The sequence below is a fragment of the Oncorhynchus keta genome, chromosome 2 (assembly GCF_023373465.1).
Source record: "Oncorhynchus keta strain PuntledgeMale-10-30-2019 chromosome 2, Oket_V2, whole genome shotgun sequence".
In the NCBI taxonomy this organism is placed as follows: Eukaryota; Metazoa; Chordata; class Actinopteri; order Salmoniformes; family Salmonidae; genus Oncorhynchus; species Oncorhynchus keta.
Window position 1 is genome coordinate 42292290 of NC_068422.1, and position 13247 is coordinate 42305536.

Consider the following 13247-nt stretch of genomic DNA (forward strand, 5'->3'; position numbering starts at 1 on the left):
TTCATATGACAAGAAAGCCCCAGTCTTTTAAATAGCAACTCTTCACTTCAGAGAGAAAATAGACATTTAAAAGCTCCTTTCCACTGCTGTAAACAGGGCCCATTGGAATTCACTGAGGGTACAGAGACAGTGCAGGTATAAAGCCAGGCAGCACCAGCAGCAAGGGGGGTAATCCATTATTCTCTTTCACGAGAGGAGACTCATGAAACTGTACGACGAGCTGCTGGGGAGCATCAGTGGGGATTTGATAGGTGAGAGAAGGAGATTGTTAAGCACACTTAACAGCTCCGTGGGCTTTCGGGTTAACTTTGAACAACTTTAAAAAGAGTTATCAAAGTGCAACTTTTTCCAAGGAGACCATACAGAATGGCTTGTGAGAATATGGATAGCAAACATTAAATATGTATGCTTTTTCAATTCAAAAGGCAAGTGAGGGCAGAGAAAATGATTCCTAAAAAGATGAGAAAGTTATTTTATTTTATTCATTCTTACGTCGCTTGAAATAATTCATGCTCAAAACCATGGCTATAACGTCCAAAAAACGATTTAGGCTTTTGCAAGGGGAAAACGCACGTATTGAGGTGAGACTCACCAAGCAGATCAGACACAGAAAGACAATACCGGATGTCCTCTGGGGATGTTGTGAGGACAACAGACAATCGGGATGATATTGGTTTGAAGCTAGGCCAACAGAGATGCATGAATATGGGATAGTCAGAAAAGTAGACTCCCATCCCTGATACAGACCCTGTGGACCTCCCAGACATCTCACCGTTGTTGGAGTGCAGCAGGCTGAGGAGTGTGTCCAGCAGGTAGCGGATGATGGTTCTCAGCTGCTCGGTGGACGAGTTCTGGATGAGCTCCCGGGGGTCGTAAGGTTCCGGCAGGACCTTGCGCCCGGCCCCTAGGGACACGCGGAGTCTCTGAACGGCGTGGTGGGCCAGGTTGAGCTGTAGCTGCAGCTGAATACAGTCCTGGTAGGCCGAAAAGACCCGAGAGTCCTCCTCCACCGCCTTGTCGGGCTTGCGCAGGAAGTACTGGGCATTGTTGGCACTGTTGAGAGGAGGCAGGTCGATGTTCTGGAGTAACGTCTCCAGCCGGTGGCACGCCAAGTTGTACCTAGAGAAAGATGGAGAGTCAACTGGGCATGCAGCTTATGTATACAGTTTTACTATATATTGATTCTGGACTACCGTGGCTATGTCAAGTATGTCACATAAAACCTTTCCTACTCCTTGACTCACTAAATCAGACAATCAGTGAGCGAACTAGTGGGATAGTACGACCTCTGACCTGCACTGGATGTCCTCCTGCAGGGCCACCATCATGGCCAGGTGCTGGTGCACGTCAGGCTGGCTGGCCGCCTCACACTCCCCCCTCAGGGGGTCGTGCATCAGCTTCAGCTCGCTCTCCCATGGCAGGATGTAGGTGTGGCCATAGTAGAAGCCCAATGGGATCTTGGCCCGGGCGTTGGTGCTGCCATAACGCCCAATCACCGTGATCTGTTGGGCGTAGGTGGGTGGGATTGACAGGAGTACAGGTTAAGGTGTGGAGAAATGGTTGCTGTTAAGCACAGTGATTTTCTCACAGAAACCTCACCAAAACAAACAAACAAAATAAAAAGATATTTCTCTTCGGCGACCTTGGAGTTCAGATATTTACTCTAACCTGTGAAATGGGGGGGACAAAAGAAATCTTCAGAGATAATGTACCAAATGCCACTGACCTTCATGAAGCGGCAGACAGGGGGTGGCAACAGGTCGTGTAGGATGAGGGAGTGGGTGCTGATATCCGTGGCAACCACCAGCCTGCGTCCATCCACCTCCTCCCCCAGCGTCCAGATGTCAATGGACAGAGAAGCCAGGTCCCCACAGGTGGGGATCAGAGCGTCGGTCAGCAGCACAGGGCGACCGAAGTCGAGCGTCACAAACCTCCGCGCTCCTGGGACAAGAGGAGATATTTACACACACACACACACACACGAGCTCACCTAAACAACTTGGTTACATCCCAAAGGAATCCCTGTTTGTGATATATCCTTTTGAGTTAAAAACTGTTGACCAAGTCAAAGAGACACACAAAAAAGGTAAGTGTACTTACCAGAGTGCATGCGCTCGATAATGATGGACTGTTGCGGAGGAGGCTGGAGGAAGTGAGAGGCTTGAGAGATGACCAAAGCCAGACCGCTGCCCATCGGATTCTGGAACAAACACAGACGCTTTTCAGTCAAAACAGGTAGTAAAAAAAACTATTTGAACTATTTTTGCAACATTTGACACAAAGTAACAAAAATCCCTTGGCGTTCATGTAAAACATGACTGCTGTGTTATGAGCTATTGAGAGTTGTCCATGTTACTGACCGGCTTGGCTTTCTGGCTGTTCTTGTTGTGTGCGGCCAGGTTTACGGGCGGTGGATCCATCATGGAGCCGGGGAAGAGCTGGGCCAACTCAACACTGATGGCTGCCGACACCGCCTCGTTGGGCGGGGTGAGCGGGGGCGTCATGAACAGCGGGGTGGTCTTGGGCGTCGGGGGGATGACGTCAGAGGGGTGGATGAAGAAGCCGGGGGTGCTGGAAGGCACAGAGTTGTGGATGGGCCCTACGCCGGAGGCCGCAGCTGCTGCTGACGTGGTCTGGTGCAACTTTGCCTCCAGCTTGGCCTTCTGTTCCGAACACACAGGATTACTACTCGGCTAACAGGAAATAGTCAACACACGGCTACATGAGGTCTGACATAGGATCTTCGTATACGTGCGTATTGGTAAATAAGGGCTTATATAAGACTGTATGCATGCGCATGTGTGAGTACATGATTGCATGTCTGTGCCTTTGTGCAAGCATATGGGCGTGCATACAGGTGTCGGGACATGTCGGTGTCACTACGGGTGCTGGAGTCCCTGACCTGTTGCTGCAGTTTGAGCAGCTGCTGCTGTTTCTCCTGGAGCACCTGCAGCTGCTGCTCTGCAGACACCATGGCGTGGGACAGCGACTGCAGAGCCACCTGGGCGGCAGAGCTCAGTGCCGTGGACGCCTCGCCCACCGTGCCCGCCGACAGGCCACCCACTGCTGGGGTCACCCCAAACGTGCTCACTGGGAGGAGAGGGCAAAGGTCAGGAGCATCACTCAAAAAATCCCTGAGGAAGAAACGATGCCCGTGTTTAATGTTTCCGTTTCTGGATGTTAAAAAGGCGAGTTGGGTACCTGTGAACATGCTTGCGTCGTCCCTCTCCACCCTGGTTCCGTCGCTGGTGGAGATACAGGTAAAGTGCAGTGGCTCCACCTCCAGGAGCCCGGTGAGGGCCGTGAAGCTGCCCTCGGCCGCCGCACAGGTGCTTACCTTACCGTTCCCTGCAAGAGACACAGACACACACACAAAGTATAGCCCAGACCAACGTTTATTTCCCTGATAGTTCTTGAAGGGATGGGATAGGTGTAAGCAATAAGGTAGAACGTGGTGCAGACCTGAGAGAATTTCAGAAAGGTCAATCTCGTCAGACTGGACGCCGATGCTGCTGTTGAAGGCATTCTTACAGGAGGAGCCGCTGACTTCCAGGTCAAACAGCACTGGGTCGAAGGGGGAACTGTACAGGCCGTATCTGGGGAGGAGAGACACGGTAGAGAGCATTACAATAGAAAGAGGCAAGCTGGGTTCAACACAAAGTAGCTTTTATGGTAGTCTAATGACAACATGGCCGCTAGTTCTTTTTGGTTTCTTTAGGTCCTGATTGGGGCGTATGGACACTACAGGGTGAAAAGGCCTACCTGGTCTGTAGCAAAGCCTCCAGAGGAGTGAGGCGGTCCTGCAGTTGCCGGGACACTGCTGTGAGCAGAGAGGCACAGGCCGTGCTGCAGCCTGCCAGGTCCTCATCCTTCACATAGTTCAGCAGCACAAAGTACCAGAACACAGACCCTGAGAGTGAGAGAATGAGAGAGAGAGAGAGAGAGAGAGAGAGAGAGAGAGACTTATGACACATGCCTTACAAAACCACACACTTCCAAAACAATGCAGAAGCCCTCTATCCACGCTCGGAGATAAAATTGTGGAAAAACATCAGTTATACTTACCACCTGTTGCTGCTGCGGGCAAGTAAGGCATATTGTCCAGCAGAGCCTTCAGTAGACCCATGCCAAAGCCCTGCTGACTGGGTTCCCCTTTTCCATTACTGACGACGCAAAAACAAGTTACAAAAAGTGCACACCTACCACATCGCACAAACATCGACAAGAGTATGAAAGAGTACGGGTCACGAAACGAAGTCTCAACATTCATGAAAAGCCTAACTCACCTAATACAAAGTGCAAGAAAGCGGGCGCATTTGTGGGCTATACTCCGTCCAGCCTCAAAAAAACACACCCGCACAATGTCGGTCAGCCGTTTCCTTGTTTTCGTCAGCATAGCCTCCTTTCCTTCTCTCAGGCTGGAAGGGAAACAAACAGAAAATGTTGATACGTGACCAAACACAGCACAGTGCTCCCTGCATCAGAACGATGATAATCTCTCATATCAGAGCCATATACATGCGCTAAAGGAACAACGGAAGGACGCGTTGTTGGAGGCCCTTCTAAATACCTGATCTAACAACGGGGATTATTCGTCAAAAATCGGTCACCGTTTAAGTGTTCTCAGAGGCAATGTGGTAACAAAAATTAGATTGATATATTTAGCTGCATAATATTGAGAATTTGTACTTTTAGGGATTCGAAAAAAAAAGATCCTGCTAAATGCTAACTCCTGTTTGTATAAACTGGTAGCATAGCTAGCCATAAATATAAATCTGTGATGGAAGTTGATGCAGTTTTTTATGTGTAACGCAGTTGATTGGTGACGATGACGAACTGTCTTGGGGTTGACAACCATACAAGCATTATACTCTGATTTTTACCTAACGTAGCGTTAAATACACAAACAATAGCCTAAAAGTATGCTAATTTTGAGGGGTGTCAATGAGGTGAGTCTGGATACATCTCCCATGGTGGGGGGGGACGTGCGTGGCATGTCCATTATTTTGGTCAAATTCCAATGGTTTCTTTACTGCATGTAAAGAGTAGATAGACCTCAGAATCCCTATGAATATCACAGCCCACTTTCATCCTCTTAGCCCGACCTGCAGGGTCCGTTGGAATAGACTCCAGCCAGCCAGCAGAGGCAGTCCAGGATAAGGCTCTGTGAGTGCTCTGTGCCAGGGCCCTCGTCTTCCCGCTTGCACAGCCCGTTCAACAGCTTCTCATGGAAATCTGGGAACTGCAGCATGGCACAGCGCTGGACTCTGGAGTAGACAGACAAACAGAAGGATCAGTTAGTTCTCATTACATAACATTTTTTTACTAAAATAGTGTAACGAGTATCAAAACATTTCGGTTCCCGTAATATAAAACAAACGCTATCCGTCACATGCTTTATAAATAACAGGTGTGGACTAACAGTGAAATGCTTACTTACGGGCCCTTCCCAACAATGCAGAGAGAAAGAAAATAGAGAAATAATAGAAAAGTAAAACAGGTAATAAAAGTAATAGATACACAATAAGTAACGATAACTTTGCTATATAAATATATAAGGGGTACCAGTACCCCAAGTCTGTGTGTAGCGTTACGAGGTAATTGAGGTAGATATGTACATACACTGAGTGTACAAAACATTAAGGACACCTGCTCTTTCCATGACAGACTGACCAGGTAAATCCAGGCGTAAGCTATGAACCCTTACTGATTTCAATTGTTAAAACCACTTCAAATCAGTGTAGATGAAGGGGAGAGGACGGGTTAAATAATGATTTGCAAACCTTGAGACATGGATTGTGTATGTGTGCCATTCAGACGTTGAACGGTTAAGACAACATTTGTAAGTGCCTTTGGACGGGATAAGGTTGCAGGTGCCAGGCACACCGGTTTGTGTCAAGAACTGTAACGCCGCTGGGTTTTTCACACTCAACAGATTCCCGTGTGCGTCAAAAACGGTCCACCACTCAAAAAGGCCATCCAGCCAACTTGACACAACTGTGGTAAACACTGGAGTCAACATGGGCCAGCGTCCCTGTGGAACGCTTGACACCTTGAGTCCATGCCCCAACGGATTGAGAATGTTCTGAGGGCAAAAGGGAAGGTGCAACTCAATATTAGGAAGGTGTCCTTAATGTTTCATACTCTCAATGTATAACTAAGAATAAAAGTGACAGATCGTAAACAGTAGCAGCTGCATATGTGATGAGTCAAAAATGCGAGTGCAAAAAAGGTCAAAGCAGATAATCCGGGTCGCTATTTGTTTAACTAGTTAGATAACTATTTAACAGTCTTATGGCTTGGGAGAAGAAGCTGTTAAGGGTCCTGTTGGTTCCAATCCTTGGTGCACCGGTACCCCTTGCCGTGCAGTAGCAGAGAGAACAGTCTATGACTTGGGTGGCTGGAGTCTGACATTTTTTGGGCCTTCCTCTGACACCGCCAGGTATAGAGGTCCTGGATGGTAGGGAGCTCGGTCCCAGTGATGTACTTGGTCGAACGCACGACCCTCTGTAGCGCCTTGCGGTCGGATGCCAAGCAGTTGCCATAACAAGCGTTGATGCAGCCAGTCAGGATGCTCTCAATGGTGCAGCGGTAGAACTTTGTGGATCTGAGGGCCCATGCAAAATATATTCAAAGAAGCATTGTTGTGCCCTCAACGCGACTGTGTTGGGGTGTTTGGATCATGATAGATCCTCTGTGATGTTTACACCGGGGAACTTGAAGCTCTTCGACCCGCTCCACTGCAGCCCCGTCCGTGTGAATGGGGGCGCGCTCGGCCCTCCGTTTCCTGTAGTCCATGAACAGCTCCTTTGTCTTGCCGACGTTGTCATGGCACCATATTGCCGTCTCATCGTCGGCGGTGATCTGGCCTACCACTGTCGTGTCGTCGGCAAACTTAATTGTGGGTGAACAGGGAGTACAGGAGAGGACTAAGCACACACCTAGTGTTGAGGGTCAGCGTGGCGGATGTGTCGTTGCCTACCCTCACCACCTAGGATCCAGTTGAGCGAGGTGTCAGTCCCAGGGTCCTTAGCTTAGTGATGAACTTGGAGGGCACTATGGCATTGAACGCTGAGCTGTAGTCAATGAAAAGCATTGTCACGTAGGTGTTCCTTTTGTCGAAGCGGGAAAGGGCAGCGTGGAGTGCAATTGAGAATGCATCATCTGTGGATCTGTTGGGGCGGTAAGCGAATTGGAGTGGTGTCCAGAGTGTCTGGGTGATGGGGTTGATGTGAGCCATAACCAGCCTTTCAAAGCAATTCATGAGTAGAGATGTGAGTGCTATGGGGCGATAGTCATTTAGACAAGTTACCTTGGCATGCTTGGGCACAGGGACTATGGTGGTCTGCTTGAAATGTATGTAGGTATTACAGACTGGGAGAGGTTGAAAATGTCAGTGAAGACACTTGCTAGTTGGTCAGTGCATGATGCCAAAATAAAGCATTTGATTGAAGAGTTGGGATTCTACAATAGTTATGTGTTTTGGTGACACAAAGGCACTAAGGAAACGACAAACCTTTCTTTTGGTATGGACGTCTTCTTAAACCTTCTGATTGTGACGGACACCTCCTGGAGAAGGTCGCACCCTCTGAGGTTGTCAGGTTTCTTCGACTGAGCTGGAGAATCTGCTTTGGAAGTGGAGGCCTTTTCCTAAATGGGAGAGACAACCTATTTAAAAGAAACAGATAACAGTACGACACCAGAGGGGACCAAATTCTAGAGCTAGAAACTAATGGAGAGAAAATGTCCTCCTTCAAGAATGGGATGTTGCTGGTATGAGGAAGCCACATCAGAGCAATTTGACACCAACTTTTCACTGAGAACCTGGCAATGGCACTACTCTCCCACCAGATGGAGACCAAGGAGAAGGCTACAGTCAAGGCTATTCCTGCAATCAACTTACGCAACTCCATTACACAACTGCACCGTCAGTCAGAAATGCCTCAGGTGTGCAGAGAAAGACTCCCGAAATAGACAGCTTTGATGTAAAATTGCATTTGTTTTCCCAATGGTTTGCCCTCTGTACCTTGGTGGCCTGTGCCCTCTGCAGCAGGGTGGAGAGGGAATGGCCCTTGCTGCTCTGGGGCTTGGCAACGGGCATCCTCATCACCGGCCTGGGACTCTCCTCCATGCCCTTGTCGCTCACCGCCTTGATGTGCACCAGGAACGAGCGGTACTTGCCCCCGGCCATGCCTGCAGGGAGGGGGACAAACCAGCAGAAACGCCACTGAAAAAAAATCTAACATACAATACAAATACGTACATAGACAGGGGGGAGAGGATTCACAGCAAACAGTTCTGAGGAAACAAATGGCCATCAAATCAAATCTTATTGGTCACATACACATGGTTAGCAGATGTTATTGCGAGTGTAGCTTCTCGTTCTGACAGTGCAGCAATATCTAACAATTCCACAACTACCTAATACACACAAATCTACCTAAAGGAATGGAATAAGAATATACATTTAAATATACGGATGAGCAATGACAGAGCTGCATAGGCAAGATGCAATAGATAAAATCCAGTATATACATATGAGATGAGTGACGTTATTATTAAAAGTGGCATTATTAAAGTGACTAGTCATCCATTTATTAAAGTGGCCAATGATTTCAAGTCTGTATGATTTCTTCAATGTGACTCGATGTTGCAGATACTGTTACCTTTGACCAGCTTGGGGCTGGTGAGGCTAAGCATCCCAGCGTGGCCTGAGAGGTCCAGACCACTGGCCAACCACACAGGACCACACAAGATATCCTCCTTATGGTCCTCTAGGAAGGCGCACAGCCTGGAGCCTGGACGGGGGGAAAGCAATGTGATGACACCTCTGCTTGGCCGAGGAACCCCTCGGATAGCTGCGTTACCCTCAGAATCACCAGTAACGCTAATCATCTACAATCTGGCGACGCAACCCACAATAATCAAGTGTCGAACACCGGCGGAGGAGGAAAATACATCGGGTGTCTATCAACGCTGGCTGCCCCTGCAGCTCCCTACCTGGTGTCTCTTCGATGTCCATGAACTGGATGTCGTCTGTGAAGTCGTGCATAAGCGGCTGTCCGTTCCTCTCCCCGTTGGCATGGAGAACATGGGACAGGGGGAAGGAGATCTGTCTGTCAACTGCCGTCTCTGGAGAGAAAATGTTATACATTTCTTTTGGCGAATTGAGAGACGGTAGGCAGCAGAGGCAGACACGGACGTCTACAAATAAGACTAAAATGTGATGTCATGCATGATCATAAATGATATGGTCAATATTTCCCTGCAAAAGGCTAGTTTCTCTACGGTAACCAGTCCTCCTGTTCATAGTATATGTTCCAGATACCGTCTTGTCAAAATTAGGCAACAGAGATCGTGGTGAGTGTCCTCACCATTGACCTTGCCCAGACCTGGGGCCTTGTTCTTCAGCAGGGTGATCTGAATCTGAGGAATGTTAGTGATGTTGGCATTCATGACGAACTTGAAGTCCACGTGGCCCACCATGCAGGCCTTGGGAAGGACCAGTTCAAACACATGCTCGTCCCAGCTGGAGCTACAACCCACAAGGAAAACACGGCCGCATTATTCACAGACACAAATAAGATTCCACTTTCTAGTCTTTAAAAGTCAACATGTCCTAGGCTACTTTTGTTTTCTATAGGAGCTTGAGAGGTTATGTCAACATAGAAGTTCAACGTTAAAAAGGAACATGTGGATGTCGTCCTCAATGAGGAATTCCTAGTGTGTGAGAACATACAAAATGTGCAGCCATTATCAAATAGCGTTTATGTATTAATGTGTGTGCTATTTGCGGACAAGACTTACGAGAAATGCCTCAGTGACTAAGTGCACACACCCCATAAGTATTCTACCCACACCCATACCCACCCTGTCACGCCCACACGTCCGTACCTGTCGCTCTGCAGCTTCCAGGTGCGTGTGTGCTGGGCGGCGTCTCCATGGTGCTGCTGGTGCAGATGCTGGGGGTGGCGGCGCTGCTGCTGCTCCTGCTGCACCTCCACCCAGCAGGGCGGCACCGTGGCTGAGAAGCGCGGCGTCAGCGTCTCGAAGCGTGTCAGCTCCACCAGCGACGTCAGGCTCTCCACGGCCAACGTTTGGTCCACCAGGAGGTCAACTCCTTACAGGGAGAGGAGGTTGGCAGAGTAAAAAATATAAAATAAAAATCACAGGATGTAAAGAACTTGATTGTGATTGAGGCGTTTTCACTGTCTGGACAGTATCATGTTGTCTATCAACATGTGCTTTCAATGGAAAGAAGGTTACAATAAGCGACTCAGTTTTCTCACCACCTGTTAAATAACCAACAAAGGTGAAAATGAGGCAAAAACAGGGATGCAGACAGTTATTGAATGAGCAGAGACGTGAAGCGTAACGGGGTCTGCATCTCCTACCTGTGATCCCTGGGCTCGAGGGGTTGGACGAGGGCTTGGTTCCCTCCAACAGCTGTTCAGACCCTTTAGAAAGGGGGCCATCGACAAAAATGTCGGCGTCATCTATATCGTCACACACACCTCCAATTTGAAGGAAGTGAAGTTCTCCACCTGGGGGGGGTTAGATGACAGTGGTAAGACTGAAAACATTCTAAATATGAAAGAGATCCAAAAGTTACAGGTCCAAGAAGTAGGCTGAGAAAGTGGCCACCGTCTCTTTGTTCTACCAAAGAGGAAAAGAAATTCCCCTTGAAAATCACTCATGCCTGCTACAAAATAAATAGCTCTATATATTTTCAAATCATATTACAACGTGTTTCTTTTCCGCTTTCGTTGAAAGCCAGCCTGCAGCACAGACTGGAAAACAGCTTGGTGGACCAGACCGCGATACAAATGTTCATAGACAAATCTGACTCAAGGGGGAAAATTGAATATAAACTTCAGTAGCAGCCCATCCCCCATCCCTAGACCAAAATACCAGCCTCCAGGACTCGCTCAATGTCAGCCACACACAGACGGCGTCGCAGGTTACTTTTCTGCAGTCGTTTTCATTGTTGTATCATACATACTAAAAGCATATCCAGATGTTGTGAGATACATTACAACTATTAAAAACTGTAAAACATGATCTGCACCATTAAAACCTGGGGAAGAGATATTTCTAGCCTAGATTGTGGAGCCGTCCTCACCTTTAGTGCAAGCGCAAAGGCGGTCAGTCCCGGAGCAGTAGGTGACTGCGACAAAAGGGTCAATCTCATCCACTATCCCGTCCTTCTTGGGAGGCTCCACTTTGGCCAGGACCTCCAAAGTGGACAGGTCCAGGATCATGATGTACCCTGCCTGAGTGGTGACCACCAAGTGGCCCAGTCCGACCACGTCCGCCTGCTTCACCTTGGTACTGCTGGGAGCAGCTGCGCTGCTAGTACCAGTCCCTGGCCCACACCCGTGGCCGCAGCCGTTTTTAAGCCCACGCCGATGTGTCTCCTCCGGGGCCTCCTCGCTGTCGTCCTCCCTCCCGTCCAGCACGTCTGGCGGGAGCAGGATGAGGGAGGTGACGGCGTCCCGGGGGTCTCTGATGTGCTGCACCTTGACAGGCTCCTCCTCCAGAGTGACAATGCGGGTGGAGTAGTTGAGCTTGTAGAGGGCCAGATAGCCACCACCGCCACAGCCTCCCAGGGGCCTGGACGGCTGTTGTCGCTGGTCAGGGGGGGGCAGGATGAGTGGGGTCTGAGGGGGAGAGGCGGAGGGAAGGGCCTCGTGGCCGTTGGCCAGTGTGGGCAGGGGCTGGAGCTCTCCCTTACGGCGGCTGCAGAGGGCTGAGTGGAGGCGGTTAAGGTTGTTGAGGGCCTCCACCTGGTTGATGGCGCTGAGAGACTCCACGGAGCAGGGCTGTAGCCCCACCAGCAAGTGCACGCCGTCTGAACAGGGTGTGACGGAGTCCACGTAGAGGTTCTCCTCCTCCAGCTGCTTGGGCAGTCGCAGACACTGCACCAGGGCTCCGGGCCGCGGCGCCAGCGAGCTCCACTTGTCCCCGTCCAGGGCGGCTAGGTTTGCGGCAGCGTCTGCAAACTGCTGGATGTAGGTGATGGGCGGGTCCTGGAGCAGCAGCTGCTCATGAGTGTCGAACTCCATCTCAATGATCTGCGGCACGGAGAAGCCCTCCTCGTGCAGCCCCTTGCTCATCAGATTGTTCATCTGGGCAAACACCTTGCCCGACGACTTCTCGTCCGACTCCTTGATGCTGTAGAGCAAGAGCACAGGCATAGTCCTGCGCACAGCAGGAGCGGCTGGGTTTGGCGAGCCCAGCTCCATGGGAGGTGGATTGCAGGTCTCCATCTCTACAGGCCCCTGGTCAGGTACGGCATGGGGGAGCTCGGGGCCCTGAGTCCTGAGAGGGCCGTCCATGGTGCGGCGGGTGGAGGGGGGTGGGGCGGCAAGCGGAGAGCCGGCGGCAGAGCGGTAGCTGAGCAGGCCTCCAGCCAGAAGGCAGGGGAAGGGAATGTTGTGGTGCTCCGCGGGCTTCTCCTTGGCCTTGTCGGCCTTGACCTGGGCCAGGGAAGGGTTGGCCCCCAGCTCCTCCAGGTCCTTGACGGTGTCCTCTAGCACGCTGGCCACCACCTCCCACTGGAGCTTCTCTGGCTGCTGAAGGAGGCTGAGTGCTGTCACACCCAAGCTCACCTCCATGCTCTCCCTTTGGGACGGGTGGCCTGAGAACAGGAGAGGGGACAAAAATAAAATGCCATAGCTCAACTTATCACTTATAACTTACCTAGAAAGTCTACGGAGCAAAAGAGTAACAAGATTTGAAGAGCGGCTTCATACCGGTCACCGACTCTGATCTGGAATGCTCTTCACTGTCGGAGTCCTCCAACTGATCGTCACTGGCAAAGACAGAAACAAAAACACATTTCCTCTTTTACACGCACTTAACACCATTGAAACTTTAATTGACTCTGTATATAGACTGGGTGTGTCCAGTAGTACCTGTCCCCCTCTAGTTTTGGTATGTCTGAGCAGCTGGAGGAGTCCTCTAGCCAGGCTAAGGTGGGCCTCCTGGACTCCTGGGTCTCCAGGGCCAGCTCGCTCCCAGACAGAATCAGCTGCCTCAGGATAGCCGGGTCATAGGGGTTGATTTCAAATTTCAAGTGCACCTAAGAGGAACACAAAACATCATGAATCAACAAATCACATTTACAAACATTAGTAATATCCTTACGCACATAGATTAATGCATTCATGCAATAAGTTGTATTAAGTCTGATGAATGGGCCCAGACATCCAGGACAAAACATGGAGGCAGACATCAACAAAACT

The 13247-nt window shown here is 49.9% G+C and overlaps 1 protein-coding gene across 23 annotated transcripts in view; it reads right to left on the bottom strand.

The window, feature by feature from the left end:
• The window catches only part of LOC118361340 (baculoviral IAP repeat-containing protein 6-like), a 145553-nt gene that overhangs the window by 92511 nt on the left and 39795 nt on the right, over positions 1–13247 (bottom strand). For 18 of the 23 annotated variants that reach the window (XM_052476945.1, XM_052476939.1, XM_052476916.1 and 15 more), the window contains 22 exons: positions 12918–13084; positions 12756–12814; positions 11123–12640; positions 10395–10544; positions 9871–10120; positions 9375–9535; positions 9001–9132; positions 8667–8798; positions 8027–8193; positions 7517–7650; positions 5106–5267; positions 4287–4418; positions 4066–4163; positions 3763–3910; positions 3463–3596; positions 3202–3348; positions 2903–3090; positions 2361–2663; positions 2101–2200; positions 1727–1941; positions 1294–1502; positions 773–1119 (listed from right to left, as the gene is read on the bottom strand). In XM_052476945.1, the coding sequence (XP_052332905.1) occupies positions 773–1119; positions 1294–1502; positions 1727–1941; positions 2101–2200; positions 2361–2663; positions 2903–3090; positions 3202–3348; positions 3463–3596; positions 3763–3910; positions 4066–4163; positions 4287–4418; positions 5106–5267; positions 7517–7650; positions 8027–8193; positions 8667–8798; positions 9001–9132; positions 9375–9535; positions 9871–10120; positions 10395–10544; positions 11123–12640; positions 12756–12814; positions 12918–13084 (5053 nt within the window). The remainder of the gene's footprint in view (positions 1–772; positions 1120–1293; positions 1503–1726; positions 1942–2100; positions 2201–2360; positions 2664–2902; positions 3091–3201; positions 3349–3462; positions 3597–3762; positions 3911–4065; positions 4164–4286; positions 4419–5105; positions 5268–7516; positions 7651–8026; positions 8194–8666; positions 8799–9000; positions 9133–9374; positions 9536–9870; positions 10121–10394; positions 10545–11122; positions 12641–12755; positions 12815–12917; positions 13085–13247) is intronic. The other 5 variants (XM_052476937.1, XM_052476983.1, XM_052476987.1 and 2 more) reach the window with 2 other exon arrangements.